The 20057-nt window shown below is 41.0% G+C and overlaps 1 protein-coding gene and 7 non-coding genes across 47 annotated transcripts in view; all 8 read right to left on the bottom strand.

Annotated features, from left to right (window-relative positions):
* The window catches only part of LOC101706409 (uncharacterized), a 156318-nt gene that overhangs the window by 52494 nt on the left and 83767 nt on the right, over positions 1–20057 (bottom strand). For 30 of the 40 annotated variants that reach the window (XM_087188223.1, XM_087188213.1, XM_087188218.1 and 27 more), the window contains 7 exons: positions 19496–19538; positions 14723–14763; positions 13561–13603; positions 8795–8835; positions 7634–7676; positions 2867–2907; positions 1703–1745 (listed from right to left, as the gene is read on the bottom strand). In XM_087188223.1, coding sequence (XP_087044349.1) covers positions 1703–1745; positions 2867–2907; positions 7634–7676; positions 8795–8835; positions 13561–13603; positions 14723–14763; positions 19496–19538 — 295 coding nt within the window. The other 10 variants (XM_087188242.1, XM_087188228.1, XM_087188244.1 and 7 more) reach the window with 10 other exon arrangements.
* Positions 2179–2245, bottom strand: LOC147824825 (small nucleolar RNA SNORD109A). The gene has a single exon (XR_015441878.1). It is a non-coding gene; the product is annotated as a small nucleolar RNA SNORD109A (small nucleolar RNA).
* LOC147824826 (small nucleolar RNA SNORD116) lies at positions 4646–4738 on the bottom strand. Its single transcript, XR_015441851.1, has one exon. It is a non-coding gene; the product is annotated as a small nucleolar RNA SNORD116 (small nucleolar RNA).
* On the bottom strand, positions 8107–8173 carry LOC147824827 (small nucleolar RNA SNORD109A). Its single transcript, XR_015441881.1, has one exon. It is a non-coding gene; the product is annotated as a small nucleolar RNA SNORD109A (small nucleolar RNA).
* On the bottom strand, positions 10575–10667 carry LOC147824828 (small nucleolar RNA SNORD116). The gene has a single exon (XR_015441852.1). It is a non-coding gene; the product is annotated as a small nucleolar RNA SNORD116 (small nucleolar RNA).
* On the bottom strand, positions 14034–14100 carry LOC147824829 (small nucleolar RNA SNORD109A). Its single transcript, XR_015441880.1, has one exon. It is a non-coding gene; the product is annotated as a small nucleolar RNA SNORD109A (small nucleolar RNA).
* Positions 16505–16597, bottom strand: LOC147824830 (small nucleolar RNA SNORD116). The gene has a single exon (XR_015441854.1). It is a non-coding gene; the product is annotated as a small nucleolar RNA SNORD116 (small nucleolar RNA).
* LOC147824831 (small nucleolar RNA SNORD109A) lies at positions 19969–20035 on the bottom strand. The gene has a single exon (XR_015441879.1). It is a non-coding gene; the product is annotated as a small nucleolar RNA SNORD109A (small nucleolar RNA).

The following is a 20057-nucleotide window of genomic DNA, read 5'->3' on the forward strand; positions in this document are numbered from 1 at the left end:
GAATTATTTACTCAAAGTCTAATTTTTCATTCTTATTATACAACACTATGATTGATTGTTTTCATTTATTAACTTCATCACCTAAACCTACTAAACTCAGCTTTTTAATTCTGAGTGTTCATACAGATGTTTTGGGATTTTGAAACAGACCATCATGTCACTGGCAAACACAGTTGTGTTCCCTCCAAACATCACTGAGGCTCATTTCTTCCTCTTGCTCTATTGTGTGGGGTGCACATTGCAGGGCAATATAAATGCAAAGGATGGGAGATAGTATCACCGTTTGGCTTCTACTCTTAGAAAGCCCTTTTTTTGAAAACATAAATGCATTAGGTTATACATTTTTGTTTTGTTTTGTTACCAGGGATCGAACTTTGGTCCTTACACTTGTGCAGCGGGCACCGAAACCACTGACCTAAATCCCCAGCCCGCTTGTACATTTTAACTGCTTATGATTCACAGCTTAAAGACTGTATGCCAATATACTTCCACTTTCTTTAAGAGCAGTCATTGTACAGAAAATTATTTAGATACCAAAACATACAGACAAATGTCCAAAGTAAGGACTCATAATAGACAAGATCACATTCCAGTGCTCTTCCTGGTCATGATGACCCTAAAGAATGTTTCTCCAGATGGACTCTCTAGAGTGCATGTCTGTACAGGACATCTCTTTCCCCCAACAACTCATAACTCCTACTGTTCATCACATTTTCTTAACTGGGACCAGATTTTTTGAACCACCTTATTTGGTTCTAGAGAAATGAATATATAATACATAATTTCCTAAGTAAAAATAAAATGAACACCCAAAATTGCTGTTTGAAAAACTCTGTGGCACATTTGTCAAAAGAAAGAAATTTTACCTATTCCTAAGAAACTACAGACGTTTAAATGTACCAGGAAACCATAATCTACATAATTATTGTGAGGAAAATAAAAAAGGTTTTCTTACTGTTACATGTTTCTACAGTAATGATTCCATACATGAAGCTCCATTATCATTTCACTTGACTAATACAAACTAGTGTAATCTGTGACACTAACAATGAAATCTAAGCTTGTCTTTCACAAGACTCAAAACTTTCATTCACAAATGTTTATCACTTAAAGTCTTTATACCCTTCACAGTCTCTTAAAAATGAACAATTTTCCACTTCAAAACATATAAAAACAAATTTAAAAGTTCCATGAAGGAAACCATATCAATAGTGATTCATTATAACCTTCAAATCTGCCCAACATGATTTTATAATAATCTTAGTCAAAAGGTAAAAATTATTCAACAATAAGAATTCTTAGGATTACCCTAATATACTTGGAATTCACAAAACATACTTCATTATAATAGAAGATTGAAAAACATGTTTGAATTTCTACACTTGTCATCCCATGCAAAAGGTAGATGAAAGAGGGCCAGGATTTAGCTCAGTTCCACTGAGCTGGCCTCTCAAGCACAAAGATCTGAGTTAGATCCCTGATACCAAAAAAACACACACACAAAAAACAAAAAAAAAATTAGACACAATTATTAAAGGCAATGATTCAGAAATGAAGATGGACACATTCACCAAATAAAAATACAATATACCATACATCTTGCCCAAAACACCTCTGGAAGGACAAATATGAGGCCTGAAGATGGGGCCCAGGACACAGAGTGTCTGAATGAACTTCCAGGGAAGCTGCCGTGGCTACTCACCTTTGCTTTCTGACACGGGGGTCTCACGGTAGGCCTCCTCCACCTCAAGGAAACAAGACAGAAAGAAATAGTCTCAGAAAATTCTCCATCATAAAATAATAAAAGCAAAAAAAATGGTCCCAGTGTCCATATTTCACACAGACATGCAGAGTTCCATTCTTGAGCCCAACACTCATAAGGCTGCTAACAAATGCTTGCAAATTCTTCATTCAGTCTCTTATTTCCTCCCACTTAACTCAAGGAACTATTTCCTACATACAAGAGTCTATCTGCAATTCAGTTCACAGTGTAAACAATGAAGCAAGGCTTGGGTCACTGAGCATGCACATTAAAGGTGCAACAGACAGAAACCAACGACCTGTTCTCAGAGAAGGAAAACACATTCTCCTCCTGCTATTGCACTGTCATTAAAGCAGCACACCAACTAAAGCCAGGGATGGAGACCCTTATTTGATCTGTCAGGGGGCCACTCATCTGGACCTCAGATTGACATCTAAAAACAGTCCCTCAGCGTCCTCAGGGAATTGTTCTCCTCATTGATCCACACAAGCACCCTCCCGACAAAGAGGGGCCTCCAAAGCCAGGCTTCTTTTGTGCAGCCTTCTCTACTGCATTGTCACTGATGAGCAGTAAATGGATAGCCAGGAGACATTTTGTTAGAGAGCTGAATAAGGGAAGGCTCAGGCACATAGCATGAAAACTATAAACTCCATTATTGCAACAAAGTTAGAGAACATGTATTGAAATTTGAAAACACCCTTTTTATCCACTGAAATTTTAAAAACTGTACTAATATTATGAAGTAAGAGTACAGAAAAAAATATGAGTATAAACCACTATATTTGCCCTGAGACAGATAAAAATATTCAATATTTAGCCTGCTTGAATTTCACTAAAACATAACCTACAAGTTACACAAAAAGTCAAAAGAAGCAAAGAGATCAGGGATTCTCCAAAAGAATTCAAGAGACTTCAAAAGTAAATTGTAAAAAGCTAAAAAATACTAAGAGCATTCTGTGAAATATGTAGGGACGCTCAAAGAGAGAAAAATCTATGATATGAATGTTTTCCCGACAGCCTGAGAAATGAACCCACCAGCCTTGGAGGTGTGCTATCACTAGAATACACACAGACAACTTCAAAAGCATCACAGCCATGGCTCACCTCATTTCCCTAATGTACTGTGACTCGTTCCAAACTTTAACCTGCAACAAAATATCATAAAAACAAATCATGAAATTCTTAAAAAATATAAAATGTGGCTCTACAGTAATTATTATACAGTGATCTCTACACGGGTCATAGTAGGTCCTTTCTCATTTCATTTCTTCACATATTTACACCCTAAATTTTTATTCTATGGTCAGTAATCATCTGAACAATGCTATGTAATTAGTTGCACAATCATTCTCTCCCGGGAGAGACTCCAGAGTTTTAATTGCTTCACACATACTTAAGGCAAACATGCCTAAACATATGTAAAATGAAAAGCATCAGTAACAGTGTACAGAGACAAATATTTTGAAAGGAAGAAATCAAAGTATGTATCGATTTCAACAGTATATGCAAAACTATAATATGCTGGACCTTAGTTGTTTTTGAAAACTTTGTATAGAACATCATAAAAAAAGAGCAAAATGGATGATGATGAATTTTATCACAATGAAGATTACACAAAAAGACCTGGAGCAGGATGGGACATGACAGGACTGTAACATAAATGAAAGAGGTCAGATGGAGAAAGCATGTTCCATCTTTACTCAAGAGTGGAGCTCAAGGAAGAAGCCCAGGAGGAAGGCAAGGGGGAGCGAGCACAGGACAACGTAGGATGGTGTTTGGGGTGAACTGGGGACACAAGATGCCGTGACACATTAGATCTTTGCTGTTTCTTCTTTTTTCTCTTACTTCCCAACCTGGATTTGAGGAGGGAGAGGGCCAGGTTTAAAGAAACCATACTACTTATCAATTATACAACAACCCAATGTGCACTATATGGTGTTTACCACAAAACTGGCTGAAAAATAAAGACACAGGCATGTTAACATTCCAGGATGTAGGGGAAAGGTTTACCATGCAAACATAAATCAAAAGAAAAGTGGAATGGAAGGTAGATGAGGGCAAGGAAAAGCTTCCTGAAAAAAGGACACCTATGGAGTTAATTCACCTAGAAAATACTACAGATCCCAAAGTGTTTGCAACCAACAAGGACTTCGTGAGGAAGCCAAAGCAAATAGAAGTGAAAACCCCCTGTAACAGATGGGACTCTTACCACTGTTCTCTCAGGAAGCACTGGCAAGAGGGGGCAGGAAACTCACACATATAAAGACCTGACAACAAGTATGTATGTCCTATACGACGTCAGATGTGATATACCACTTTCTTTAGCTATCCTTTCTGCATCTTAAGTAATCTTGTAGAACAAGTATTTTGCATTCAAACCGACACTGATCCCATGCCATATCAAGCAGGTAAAACAAAGCAAAAATTAGAATTAGTAGGGCCGGGGATTTAGCTCAGTGGTTCTGCCACCTGCCTTGCAAGCTCAAAAAAGTATGAGTAAAAACACTCATACACACTGGATCAATCAACTGTGAGGCGATTAAATATATATAATTTGCTTTTTACATTTTTTTTTTTGGTAACGAGCATTGAACTTAGTACCTTGTACATGCGAGATAGATCCAGGAGTCACTGAGCTAAATCGCCAGGCCCATATAATTTACTTTGTAAATACACTGCCAGTGACATAAAACTGTGAGCACATCTAAGGGCGGAGGGGACCGGATTAATGCAGGATAAAGAGCTGCACACAATTTCTCCATGACACTTGCTCAGCTGTTCCCCAGCCACAGTGGCTAAAGTGACAAATCCCTGCAGGGTCTGAGAATGTGAGCACAGGACATGGACTCCTTCTCCTATAGTCTCTGCATGAGGCTACATGCCGGACCTCAGTCACGATGAGAACGACGGTTTGAAGTTCTCACTCATTTTGTTCAGCTTTTCCAAGGAATGATTTTGGGGTATCATCATCGATCCAAGCATGTGCAGCGGTGCCTCAGCTGCTTGGCAGTCCAAGGGGACTGGACACGCCCTCCACCTAGAGGACCCCGAAGGCCCTGGGAGACCCAAGGCAATGCTGATGACCCAGGAACACTGTCCATTCCAAGGAGTAAATCCCCATGGGCCATTTCTGGCCAGCGAGGACAGAGTAATGGGGGTTTCACAGGACTTCACAAGGACACCCACAGGCTGCGGCAGGAAATGCTTACCATCCTGCGCACTCCACAGGCCTGGAGCTCATCAGGGAGACACAGGCTTGCAGCCCTCCTAAGCTGCTCCAGGACCCAGGAACCGGAAATACACAGCTGACCACGTGCCTACCACAGCGACTCACCCTAAGTGATGGAGACGGGAAAAGCCACATGTGAGGCAGGGACCGACACCCATTCTTCCGGTCCTGACCCCCACCCTGCACCCTTACTCTGTAATCTTCTGTGTCTTGTCAGATACCATGGGATCCTCCATGTGCATGAGTGTGTTGCTTCCATGTGTGCACAGGATGACTGACGTGTGTGCTTGACTGGGCGAGTGTCTGACTCTCTCTGGCCAAGATCTGCGGAGTGCTGCTCTTGGCCAGACTCATGCTGGGCCCCTCCCAGGCACAGCAGCACAGCAAGGGCCCTTCCCAGCATAACTCCATCATCTGTGTGCACTGCAGTCGGGGCACCATGTCCTCGGGCAACAGCGCCTCCCACAGAGGGACTGCACACTGACTGACAGTGGACCTGCATCATCTGAACAAGGGACAGGGGACGGGGGGAGTGTACTTCCCACAGGGAAACTTCAAACCTGCTCCTCTAAGAGGAAAACCTAATGGAGAAGACCAGCAACGGCCACAAGCAGGAGAACCCCAAGCCACAAGTGCTGATACCATATTCATGAAATATTCATAAAGTATGACAGGTACCCGTGAACTGGCATCACCCCACAGTTGCTTGCTCTCTCTTCCTGAACACATTTGTGCAGCTGTTACCTGAACCCCATTAGCCCCTCCCTGTCACCCTCCTTACGTTCTAGCAATCTCCATAGCATCTTCAGATCATCCTCTTTTCAAAGCCTCCACAAGGAAATGGAAATGCTCACTCCCATGACCTGACCATCATACACTGTGTAAATATACTGGATTAGCACAGAGCATCACATAAATTTGTGATCACATCAATAATATGCTGAAAAATTATTTATTCAAAGTCTAATTTTTCATTGTAATTATATAACACTATGATTGTTTTCATTTATTAACTTCATGACCTAAACCGACTAAACTCAGCTTTTTAATTCCGAGTGTTCATATAGATGTTTTGGGATTTTGAAACAGACCATCATGTCACTGGCAAACACAGTTGTGTTCCCTCCAAACATCACCGAGGCTCATTTCTTCCTCTTGCTCTATTGTGTGGGGTGCACAATGCAGGGCAATATAAACGCAAAGGATGGGAGATAATATCACTGTTTGGTTTCTACTCTTAGAAAGCCCTTTTTTTGAAAACATAAATGAAGTAGGTTGTACATTTTTGTTTTGTTTTGGTACCAGGGATCGAACTTGGGTCCTTGCACTTGCGCAGCGGACACCGGAACCACTGACCTAAATCCCCGGCCCACTTGTACATTTTAACTGCTTATGATTTACAGCTTAAAGACTGTATGCCAATATACTTCCACTTTCTTTAAGAGCAGTCATTGTACAGAAAATTATGTAGATACTAAAACATACAGACAAATGTCCAAAGTAAGGACTCATAATAGACAAGATCACATTCCAGTGCTCTTCCTGGTCATGATGACCCTAAAGAATGTTTCTCCAGATGGACTCTCTAGCGTGCATGTCTGTGCAGGACATCTCTTTCCCCCAACAACTCATAACTCCTACTGTTCATCACATTTTCTTAACTGGGACCGGATTTTTTGAACCACCTTATTTGGTTCTAGAGAAATGAATATATAATACATACTTGCCTAGGTAAAAATAAAATGAACACCCAAAATTACTGTTTGAAAAACTCTGTGGCACATTTGTCAAAAGAAAGAAATTTTACCTATTCCTAAGAAACTACAGACGTTTAAATGTACCAGGAAACAATAATCTACATAATTATTGTGAGGAAAATAAAAAAGGTTTTCTTATTGTTACATGTTTCTACAGTAATGATTCCATACATGAAGATCCATTATCATTTCACTTGACTAATACAAACTAGTGTAATCTGTGACATTAACAATGAAATCTAAGCTTGTCTTTCACAAGACTCAAAACTTTCATTCACAAATTTTTATCACTTAAAGTCTTTATACCCTTCACGATCTCTTAAAAATGAACAATTTTCCATTTCCAAACATATAAAAGAAAATGTAAAAGTTCCATGAAGGAAACCATATCAATAGTGATTCATTATAACCTTCAAATCTGCCCAACATGATTTTATAATAATCTTAGTCAAACGGTAAAAATCATTCAACAATAAGAATTCTTAGGATTACCCTAATATACTTGGAATTCACAAAACATACTTCATTATAATAGAAGATTGAAAAACATGTTTGAAATTCTACATTGTCATCCCATGCAAAAGGTAGATGAAAGAGGGCCAGAATTTAGCTCAGGTGCACTGAGCCGGCCTCTCAAGCACAAAGTTCTGAGTTCGATCCCTGATAACAAAGAAACACACACAAAGAAAACAACTACAAAATTAGACACAATTATTAAAGGCAATGATTCAGAAATGAAGATGGACACATTCACCAAATAAAAATACACTATACCATACATCTTGCCCAAAACACCTCTGGAAGGACAAACATGAGCCCTGAAGATGGGGCCCAGGACACAGAGTGTATGAATGAACTTCCAGGGAAGCTGCCGTGGCTACTCACCTTTGCTTTCTGACACGGGGCTCTCACAGTAGGCCTCCTCCACCTCAAGGAAACAAGATAGAAAGAAATAGTCTCAGAAAATTCTCCATCATACAATAAAAGCATAAAAGATGGTCCCAGTGTCCATATTTCACACAGACATGCAGAGTTCCATTCTTGAGCCCAACACTCATAAGGCTGCTAACAAATGCTTGCAAATTCTTCATTCAGTCTCTTATGTCCTCCCACTTAACTCAAGGAACTATTTCCTACATACAAGAATCTATCTGCAATTCTGTTCAAAGTGTACACAATGAAGCAAGGCTTGGGTCACTGAGCACGCACATTAAAGGTGCAACAGACAGAAACCAACGACCTGTTCTGAGAGAAGGAAAACACATTCTCTTCCTGCTATTGCACTGTCATTAAAGCAGCACACCAACTAAAGCCAGGGATGGAGACCCTTATTTGTCCTGTCAGGGCGCCACTCATCTGGACCTCAGATTGACATCTAAAAACAGTCCCTCAGCATCCTCAAGGAATTGTTCTCCTCATCGATCCACACAAGCACCCTCCCGACAAAGAGGGGCCTCCAAAACCAGGCTTCTTTTGTGCAGCCTTCTCTATTGCCTTGGCACTGAAGAGCAGTAAATAAATAGCCAGGAGACATTTTGTTAGGGAGCTGAATAAGGGAAGGCTCAGGCACATAGCATGAAAACTATAACCTCCAGTATTATAACAAAGTTAGAGAACACGTATTGAAATTTGAAAACATCCTTTTTATCCACTGAAATTTTAAAAACTGTGCTAATATTATGAAGTATGAGTACAGAAATATATATGAGTATAAACCATTATATTTGCCCTGAGTCAGATAAAAGTATTCAATATTTAGCCTACTTGAATTTCACTAAAACATTATCTTCAAGTTACACAAAAGGCAAAAGTAGCAAAGAGATTAGGGATTCTCCAAAAGAATTCAAGAGACTTCAAAAGTAAATTGAAAAAAGCTAAAAAATACTAATGAGCATTCTTTGAATTAAGTAGGGACCCTCACAGAGAGAAAAATCTATGATATGAATGTTTTCCCGACAGCCTGAGAAATGAACCCACCAGCCTTGGAGGTGTGCTATCACTAGAATACACACAGACAACTTCAAAAGCATCACAGCCATGGCTCACCTCATTTCCCTAATGTACTGTGACTCGTTCCAAACTTTAACCTGCAACAAAATATCATAAAAACAAATCATGAAATTCTTAAAAAATATAAAATGTAGCTCTACAGTAATTATTATACAGTGATCTCTACAGGGGTCGTACTAAGTCCTTTCTTATTTCATTTCTTCACATATTTACACCCTACATTTTTATTCTATGGTCAGTAATCATCTGAACAATGCTATGTAATTAGGTGCACAATCATTCTCTCCCGCGAGAGACTCCAGAGTTTTAATTGCTTCACACATACTTAAGGAAAACTTGTCTGGTGATAGGTAAAATGAAAAGCATCAGTAACGGTGTACAGAGACCAATATTTTAAGAGCAAGAAATCAAAATATGAAAATCAATTTCAACAGTATATGCAAAACTATAATATGATGGACCTTAGATGTATTTGACAACTTTGTATAGAACATCATAAAAAAAGAGCAAAATGGATGATGAATTTTATCACAATGGAGATTACACAAAAAGACCTGGAGCAGGATGGGACATGACATGACTGTAACATAAATGAAAAAGGTCAGATGGAGAAAGCATGTTCCATCTTTACTCAAGAGTGGAGCTCAAGGAAGAAGCCCAGGAGGAAGGCAAGGGGGAGCGAGCACAGGACAACGTAGGATGGTGTTTGGGGTGAACTGGGGACACAAGGTGCCGTGACACATTAGATCTTTGCTGTTTCTTCTTTTTTCTCTTATTTCCCAACCTGGATTTGAGGAGGGAGAGGGCCGGGTTCCAAGAAACCATACTACTTATCAATTATACAACATCCCAATGTGCACTATATGGTGTTTACCACAAAACTGGCTGAAAAATAAAGACACAGGCATGTTAACATTCCAGGATGTAGGGGAAAGGTTTACCATGCAAACATAAATCAAAAGAAAAGTGGAATGGAAGGTAGATGAGGACAAGGAAAACTTCCCCGAAAAAAGGACACCTACAGAGATAAATCATCTAGAAAATACTACAGATCCCAATGTGTTTGCAACCAACAAGGACTTCATGAGGAAGCCAAAGCAAATAGAAGTGAAAACCCCCTGTTACAGATGGGACTCTTACCACTGTTCTCTCAGGAAGCACTGGCAAGAGGGGGCAGGAAACTCACACATATAAAGACCTGACAACAAGTATGTATGTCCTATACGACGTCAGATGTGATATAGCACTTTCTTTAGCTATCCTTTCTGCATCTTAAGTAATCTTGTAGAACAAGTATTTTGCATTCAAACCGACACTGATCCCATGCCATATCAAACGGATGAAACACAGCAAAAAAGTAGAATGATTAGGGCTGGGGATTTAGCTCAGTGGTTCTGCCACCTACCTTGCAAGCTCAAAAAAGTATGAGTAAAACCACTCACACATACTGGATGAATCAACTGTGAGGAGATTAAATATATATAATTTACGTTTTACATTTTTTTTTTTTGGTAACGAGGATTGAACTTAGAACCTTCTGCATGCAAGACAGCCCCAGGAGCCACTGAGCTAAATCCCCAGCCCCATATAATTTACTTTTTGAACACACTGCCAGTGACAAAAAAATGGGAGCACCTTTGAGGGTAGAGGGGACTGGACCAATGCAGGATAAGGAGCTGCACACAATTTCTCCATGACACTTGCTCAGCTGTTCCCTGGCCACAGTGGCTAAAGTGATGCATCCCTGCATGGTCTGAGGAAGTGAGCACAGGACATGGACTCCTTCTCCTACAGTCTCTGCATGAGGCTACATGCCGGACCTCAGTCACGATGAGAACGACGGTTTGAAGTTCTCACTCATTTTGTTCAGCTTTTCCAAGGAATGATTTTGGGGTATCATCATCGATCCAAGCATGTGCAGAGGTGCCTCAGCTGCCTGCCAGTCCAAGGGGACTGGACACACCCTCCACCTAGAGGACCCCGAAGGCCCTGGGAGACCCAAGGCAATGCTGATCACCCAGGAACACTGTCCATTCCAAGGAGTAAATCCCCATGGGCCATTTCCGGCCTGCGAGGACAGAGTCCTGGGGGTTCCACAGGACTTCACAAGGACACCCACAGGCTGCGGCAGGAAATGCTTACCATCCTGCGCACTCCACAGGCCTGGAGCTCATCAGGGAGACACAGGCTTGCAGCCGTCCTAGGCTGCTCCAGGGCCCAGGAACCGGAAACACCCAGCTGACCGCGTGCCTACCACAGCCACTCAACCTGAGTGATGGAGAACGGAAAAGCCACATGTGAGGCACGGACCGGCACCCATTTTTCCGGTTCCCACCCCCAGCCTGTGCCCTCACTATGTCATCTTCTGAGCCTCATCAGATACCATGGGATCCTCCCATGTGCATGAGTGTGTTCTTTCCATGTGTGCACAGGATGACTGAGGCATGTGCTTGACTGGGCGTGTGTCTGCCTCTCACTGGCCAACATCTGGGGAGTGCTGCTCTTGGCCAGACTCATGCTGGGCCCCTCCCAGGCATAGCAGCACAGCAAGGGCCCTTCCCAGCATAACTCCATCATCTGTGTGCACTTCAGTTGGGGCCCCATATACTCGGGCAAGAGTTCCTCCCACAGAGGGACTGCACACTGACTGACAGTGGACCTGCATCATCTGAACAAGGAACAGGAGACGGGGGGAGTGTACTTCCCACAGGGAGACTTCAAACCTGCTCCTCTAAGAGGAAAACTTAATGGAGAAGACCAGCAACGGCCACAAGCAGGAGAACCCCAAGCCACAAGTGCAGATACCATATTCACGAAATATTCATAAAGTATGACCCAAGAACTGGCATCAGCCCACAGTTGCTTGCTGTCTCTTCCTGAACACATTTGTGCAGCTGTTACCTGAACCCCATTAGCCCCTCGTCGTCACCCTCCTTACGTTCTAGCAATCTCCATAGCATCTTCAGATCATCCTCTTTTCAAAGCCTCCACAAGGAAATGGAAATGCTCACTCCCATGACCTGACCATCATACACTGTGTAAATATACTGGATTAGCACAGAACATCACATAAATTTGTGATCACATAAATAAAATGCTAAAAAATTATTTACTCAAAGTCTAATTTTTCATTGTTATTATATAACACTATGATTGATTGTTTTCATTTATTAACTGAATCACCTAAACCTACTAAACTCAGCTTTTTAAATCCGAGTGTTCATATAGATGTTTTGGGATTTTGAAACAGACCATCATGTCACTGGCAAACACAGTTTTGTTCCCTCCAAACATCACCGAGGCTCATTTCTTCCTCTTGCTCTATTGTGTGGGGTGCACATTGCAGGGCAATATAAACGCAAAGGATGAGAGATGATATCACTATTTGGCTTCTACTCTCAGAAAGCCCTTTTGTTTGAAAACATAAATGCATTAGGTTATACATTTTTTTTTGTTTTGGTACCAGGGATCGAACTTGGCTCCTTGCACTTGTGCAGCGGGCACCGGAACCACTGACCTAAATCCCCAGCCCGCTTGTACATTTTAACTGCTTATGATTCACAGCTTAAAGACTGTATGCCAATATACTTCCACTTTCTTTAAGAGCAGTCATTGTACAGAAAATTATGTAGATACTAAAACATACAGACAAATGTCCAAAGTAAGGACTCATAATAGACAAGATCACATTCCAGTGCTCTTCCTGGTCATGATGACCCTAAAGAATGTTTCTCCAGATGGACTCTCTAGAGTGCATGTCTGTGCAGGACATCTCTTTCCCCCAACAACTCATAACTCCTACTGTTCATCACATTTTCTTAACTGGGACTGGATTTTTTAAACCACCTTATTTGGTTCTAGAGAAATGAATATATAATACATACTTTCCTAAGTAAAAATAAAATGAACATCCAAAATTGCTGTTTGAAAAACTCTGTGGCACATTTCTCAAAAGAAAGAAATTTTACCTATTCCTAAGAAACCACAGACCTTTAAATGTACCAGGAAACAATAATCTACATAATTATTGTGAGGAAAATAAAAAAGGTTTTCTTACTGTTACATGTTTCTACAGTAATGATTCCATACATGAAGCTCCATTATCATTTCACTTGACTAATACAAACTAGTATAATCTGTGACATTAACAATGAAATCTAAGCTTGTCTTTCACAAGACTCAAAACTTTCATTCACAAATGTTTATCACTTAAAGTCTTTGTAGCCTTCACGATCTCTTAAAAATGAACAATTTTCCATTTCCAAACATATAAAAGAAAATGTAAAAGTTCCATGAAGGAAACCATATCAATAGTGATTCATTATAACCTTCAAATCTGCCAAACATGATTTTATAATAATCTTAGTCAAACGGTAAAAATCATTCAACAATAAGAATTCTTAGGATTACCCTAATATACTTGGAATTCACAAAACATACTTCATTATAATAGAAGACTGAAAAACATGTTTGAAATTCTACATTGTCATCCCATGCAAAAGGTAGATGAAAGAGGGCCAGAATTTAGCTCAGGTGCACTGAGCCAGCCTCTCAAGCACAAAGTTCTGAGTTCGATCCCTGATAACAAAGAAACACACACAAAAAAACAACTACAACATTAGATACAATTATAAAAGGCAATGATTCAGAAATGAAGATGGACACATTCACCAAATAAAAATACAATACACCATACATCTTGCCCAAAACACCTCTGGAAGGACAAACATGAGCCCTGAAGATGGGGCCCAGGACACAGAGTGTATGAATGAACTTCCAGGGAAGCTGCCGTGGCTACTCACCTTTGCTTTCTGACACGGGGCTCTCACAGTAGGCCTCCTCCACCTCAAGGAAACAAGACAGAAAGAAATAGTCTCAGAAAATTCTCCATCATACAATAAAAGCATAAAAGATGGTCCCAGTGTCCATATTTCACACAGACATGCAGAGTTCCATTCTTGAGCCCAACACTCATAAGGCTGCTAACAAATGCTTGCAAATTCTTCATTCAGTCTCTTATGTCCTCCCACTTAACTCAAGGAACTATTTCCTACATACAAGAATCTATCTGCAATTCTGTTCAAAGTGTACACAATGAAGCAAGGCTTGGGTCACTGAGCATGCACATTAAAGGTGCAACAGACAGAAACCAACGACCTGTTCTCAGAGAAGGAAAACACATTCTCCTCCTGCTATTGCACTGTCATTAAAGCAGCACACCAACTAAAGCCAGGGATGGAGACCCTTATTTGTCCTGTCAGGGGGCCACTCATCTGGACCTCAGATTGACATCTAAAATCAGGCCCTCAGCGTCCTCAGGGAATTGTTCTCCTCATTGATCCACACAAGCACCCTCCCGACAAAGAGGGGCCTCCAAAGCCAGGCTTCTTTTGTGCAGCCTTCTCTACTGCATTGTCACTGAAGAGCAGTACATATATAGCCAGGAGACATTTTATTAGGGAGCTGAATAAGGGAAGGCTCAGGCACATAGCATGAAAACTATAACCTCCAGTATTATAACAAAGTTAGAGAACATGTATTGAAATTTGAAAACATCCTTTTTATCCACTGAAATTTTAAAAACTGTACTAATATTATGAAGTATGAGTACAGAAAAAAATATGAGTATAAACCACTATATTTGCCCTGAATCAGATAAAAGTATTCAATATTTAGCCTACTTGAATTTCACTAAAACATTATCTTCAAGTTACACAAAAAGTCAAAAGAAGCAAAGAGATCAGGGATTCTCCAAAAGAATTCAAGAGCCTTCAAAAGTAAATTGTAAAAAGCTAAAAAATACTAATGAGCATTCTTTGAATTAAGTAGGGACACTCAAAGAGAGAAAAATCTATGATATGAATGTTTTCCCGACAGCCTGAGAAATGAACCCACCAGCCTTGGAGGTGTGCTATCACTAGAATACACACAGACAACTTCAAAAGCATCACAGCCATGGCTCACCTCATTTCCCTAATGTACTGTGACTCGTTCCAAACTTTAACCTGCAACAAAATATCATAAAAACAAATCATGAAATTCTTAAAAAATATAAAATGTAGCTCTACAGTAGTTATTATACAGTGATCTCTACACAGGTCATAGTAGGTCGTTTCTCATTTCATTTCCTCACAAATTTACACCCTACATTTTTATTCTATGGTCAGTAATCATCGGAACCATGCTATGTAATTAGGTGCACAATCATTCTCTCCCGCGAGAGACTCCAGAGTTTTAATTGCTTCACACATACTTAAGGAAAACTTGTCTGGTGATAGGTAAAATGAAAAGCATCAGTAACGGTGTACAGAGACCAATATTTTAAGAGCAAGAAATCAAAATATGAAAATCAATTTCAACAGTATATGCAAAACTATAATATGCTGGACCTTAGATATATTTGAAAACTTTGTATCGAATATCATAAACAAAAGAGCAAAATGGATGACGAATTTTTTCACAATGGAGAATACACAAAAGGACCTGGAGCAGAATGGGACCTGACAGGACTGTAACATAAATGAAAGAGATCAGATGGAGAAAGCATGTTCCATCTTTACTCAAGAGTGGAGCTCAAGGAAGAAGCCCAGGAGGAAGGCAAGGGGGAGCGAGCACAGGACACCATAGGATGCTGTTTGGGGTGAACTGGGGACACAAGATGCCGTGACACATTAGTTCTTTGCTGTTTCTTCTTTTTTCTCTTACTTCCGTACCTGGATTTGAGGAGGGAGAGGGCCAGGTTTAAAGAAACCATACTACTTATCAATTATACAACAACCCAATGTGCACTATATGGTGTTTACCACAAAACTGGTTGAAAAATAAAGACACAGGGAGTTTTAACATTCCAGGATGTAGGAGAAAGGTTTATCATGCAAACATAAATCAAAAGAAAAATGGAATGGAAGGTGGATGAGGACAAGGAAAAGTTCCCCGAAGAAAGGACACCTACAGAGATAAATCATCTAGAAAATACTACAGATCCCAATGTGTTTGCAACCAACAACGACTTCATGAGGAAGCCAAAGCAAATAGAAGTGAAAACCCCCTGTTACAGATGGGACTCTTACCACTGTTCTCTCAGGAAGCACTGGCAAGAGGGGGCAGGAAACTCACACATATAAAGACCTGACAACAAGTATGTATGTCCTATACGACGTCAGATGTGATATAGCACTTTCTTTAGCTATCCTTTCTGCATCTTAAGTAATCTTGTAGAACAAGTATTCTGCATTCAAACCAACACTGATCCCATGCCATATCAAGCAGGTAAAACAAAGCAAAAATTAGAATTAGTAGGGCCGGGGATTTAGCTCAGTGGTTCTGCCACCTGCCTTGCAAGCTCAAAAAAGTATGAGTAAAACCACTCACACACACTGGATAAATCAACTGTCAGGAGATTAAATATATATAATTTACGTTTTACATTTTTTTTTTTTTGGTAACGAGGATTGAACTTAGAACCTTCTGCATGCGAGACAGCCCCAGGAGCCACTGAGCTAAATCCCCAGCCCCATATAATTTACTTTTTGAACACACTGCCAGTGACAAAAAAATGGGAGCACCTTTGAGGGTAGAGGGGACTGGACCAATGCAGGATAAGGAGCTGCACACAATTTCTCCATGACACTTGCTCAGCTGTTCCCTGGCCACAGTGGCTAAAGTGATGCCTCCCTGCATGGTCTGAGGAAGTGAGCACAGGACATGGACTCCTTCTCCTACAGTCTCTGCATGAGGCTACATGCCGGACCTCAGTCACGATGAGAACGACGGTTTGAAGTTCTCACTCATTTTGTTCAGCTTTTCCAAGGAATGATTTTGGGGTATCATCATCGATCCAAGCATGTGCAGAGATGCCTCAGCTGCCCGCCAGTCCAAGGGGACTGGACACACCCTCCACCTAGAGGACCCCGAAGGCCCTGGGAGACCCAAGGCAATGCTGATCACCCAGGAACACTGTCCATTCCAAGGAGTAAATCCCCATGGACCATTTCAGGCCTGCGAGGACAGAGTCCTAGGGGTCCCACAGGACTTCACAAGGACACCCACAGGCTTTGGTAGGAAATGCTTACCATCCTGCGCACTCCACAGGCCTGGAGCTCATCGGGGGGACACAGGCTTGCAGCCCTCCTAGGCTGCTCCACGGCCCAGGAACCGGAAACACCCAGCTGACCGCGTGCCTACCACAGCCACTCGACCTGAGTGATGGAGACAGGAAAAGCCACATGTGAGGCACGGACCGGCACCCATTTCTCCGGTTCCCACCCGCAGCCTGTGCCCTCACTATGTCATCTTCTGGGCCTCGTCAGATACCTGGGGATCCTCCATGTGCATGAGTGTGTTGCTTCCATGTGTGCACAGGATGACTGAGGTGTGTGCTTCACTGGGCGTGTGTCTGCCTCTCTCTGGCCAACATCTGGGGAGTGCTGCTCTTGGCCAGACTCATGTTGGGCCCCTCCCAGGCACAGCAGCACAGCAAGGGCCCTTTGCAGCATAACTCCATCATCTGTGTGCACTGCAGTCGGGGCACCATGTTCTCGGGCAACAGCGCCTCCACAGAAGGACTGTACACTGACTGACAGTGGACCTGCATCCTCTGAACAAGGGACAGGGGACGGGGGGAGTGTACTTCCCACAGGGAGACTTCAAACCTGCTCCTCTAAGAGGAAAACCTAATGGAGAAGACCAGCAATGGCCACAAGCAGGAGAACCCCAAGCCACAAGTGCGGATACCACATTCATGAAATATTCATAAAGTATGACATGTACCCGTGAACTGGCATCACCCCACAGTTGCTTGCTGTCTCTTTCTGAACACATTTGTGCAGCTGTTACCTGAACCCCATTAGCCCCTCCCCATCACCCTCCTTACGTTCTAGCAATCTCCATAGCATCTTCAGATCATCTTCTTTTCAACGCCTCCACAAGGAAACGGAAATGCTCACTCCCATGACCTGACCATCATACACTGTGTAAATATACTGGATTAGCACAGAGCATCACATAAATTTGTGATCACATCAATAAAATGCTAAAGAATTATTTACTCAAAGTCTAATTTTTCATTCTTATTATATAACACTATGATTGATTGTTTTCATTTATTAACTGAATCACCTAAACCCACTAAACTCAGCTTTTTAATTCCGAGTGTTCATACAGATGATTTGGGATTTTGAAACAGACCATCATGTCACTGGCAAACACAGTTTTGTTCCCTCCAAACATCACCGAGGCTCATTTCTTCCTCTTGCTCTATTGTGTGGGGTGCACATTGCAGGGCAATATAAACGCAAAGGATGAGAGATGATATCACTATTTGGCTTCTACTCTCAGAAAGCCCTTTTTTTGAAAACATAAATGCATTAGGTTGTACATTTTTGTTTTGTTTTGGTACCAGGGATCAAACTTGGGTCCTTGCACTTGTGCAGTGGGCACCGGAACCACTGACCTAAAGCCCCGGCCCACTTGTACATTTTAACTGCTTATGATTTACAGCTTAAAGACTGTATGCCAATATACTTCCACTTTCTTTAAGAGCAGTCATTGTACAGAAAATTATGTAGATACTAAAACATACAGACAAATGTCCAAAGTAAGGACTCATAATAGACAAGATCACATTCCAGTGCTCTTCCTGGTCATGATGACCCTAAAGAATGTTTCTCCAGATGGACTCTCTAGAGTGCATGTCTGTGCAGGACATCTCTTTCCCCCAACAACTCATAACTCCTACTGTTCATCACATTTTCTTAACTGGGACTGGATTTTTTAAACCACCTTATTTGGTTCTAGAGAAATGAATATATAATACATACTTTCCTAAGTAAAAATAAAATGAACATCCAACATTACTGTTTGAAAAACTCGGTGGCACATTTGTCAAAAGAAAGAAATTTTGCCTATTCCTAAGAAACCACAGACCTTTAAATGTACCAGGAAACAATAATCTACATAATTATTGTGAGGAAAATAAAAAAGGTTTTCTTACTGTTACATGTTTCTACAGTAATGATTCCATACATGAAGCTCCATTATCATTTCACTTGACTAATACAAACTAGTGTAATCTGTGACATTAACAATGAAATCTAAGCTTGTCTTTCACAAGACTCAAAACTTTCATTCACAAATGTTTATCACTTAAAGTCTTTGTAGCCTTCACGATCTCTTAAAAATGAACAATTTTCCATTTCCAAACATATAAAAGCAAATGTAAAAGTTCCATGAAGGAAACCATATCAATAGTGATTCATTATAACCTTCAAATCTGCCCAACATGATTTTATAATAATCTTAGTCAAACGGTAAAAATCATTCAACAATAAGAATTCTTAGGATTACCCTAATATACTTGGAATTCACAAAACATACTTCATTATAATAGAAGATTGAAAAACATGTTTGAAATTCTACATTGTCATCCCATGCAAAAGGTAGATGAAAGAGGGTCAGAATTTAGCTCAGTTGCACTGAGCCGGCCTCTCAAGCACAAAGTTCTGAGTTCGATCTCTGATAACAAAGAAACACACACAAAAAAAACAACTACAAAACTAGATACAATTATAAAAGGCAATGATTCAGAAATGAAGATGGACACATTCACCAAATAAAAATACAATACACCATACATCTTGCCCAAAACACCTCTGGAAGGACAAACATGAGCCCTGAAGATGGGGCCCAGGACACAGAGTGTATGAATGAACTTCCAGGGAAGCTGCCGTGGCTACTCACCTTTGCTTTCTGACACGGGGCTCTCACAGTAGGCCTCCTCCACCTCAAGGAAACAAGACAGAAAGAAATAGTCTCAGAAAATTCTCCATCATACAATAAAAGCATAAAAGATGGTCCCAGTGTCCATATTTCACACAGACATGCAGAGTTCCATTCTTGAGCCCAACACTCATAAGGCTGCTAACAAATGCTTGCAAATTCTTCATTCAGTCTCTTATGTCCTCCCACTTAACTCAAGGAACTATTTCCTACATACAAGAATCTATCTGCAATTCTGTTCAAAGTGTACACAATGAAGCAAGGCTTGGGTCACTGAGCATGCACATTAAAGGTGCAACAGACAGAAACCAACGACCTGTTCTCAGAGAAGGAAAACACATTCTCCTCCTGCTATTGCACTGTCATTAAAGCAGCACACCAACTAAAGCCAGGGATGGAGACCCTTATTTGATCTGTCAGGGGGCCACTCATCTGGACCTCAGATTGACATCTAAAAACAGTCCCTCAGCGTCCTCAGGGAATTGTTCTCCTCATTGATCCACACAAGCACCCTCCCGACAAA

The sequence above is a fragment of the Heterocephalus glaber genome, unplaced genomic scaffold (assembly GCF_053883595.1).
Source record: "Heterocephalus glaber isolate CG9 unplaced genomic scaffold, H.glaber_assembly_v1.0 deba00001531, whole genome shotgun sequence".
In the NCBI taxonomy this organism is placed as follows: Eukaryota; Metazoa; Chordata; class Mammalia; order Rodentia; family Bathyergidae; genus Heterocephalus; species Heterocephalus glaber.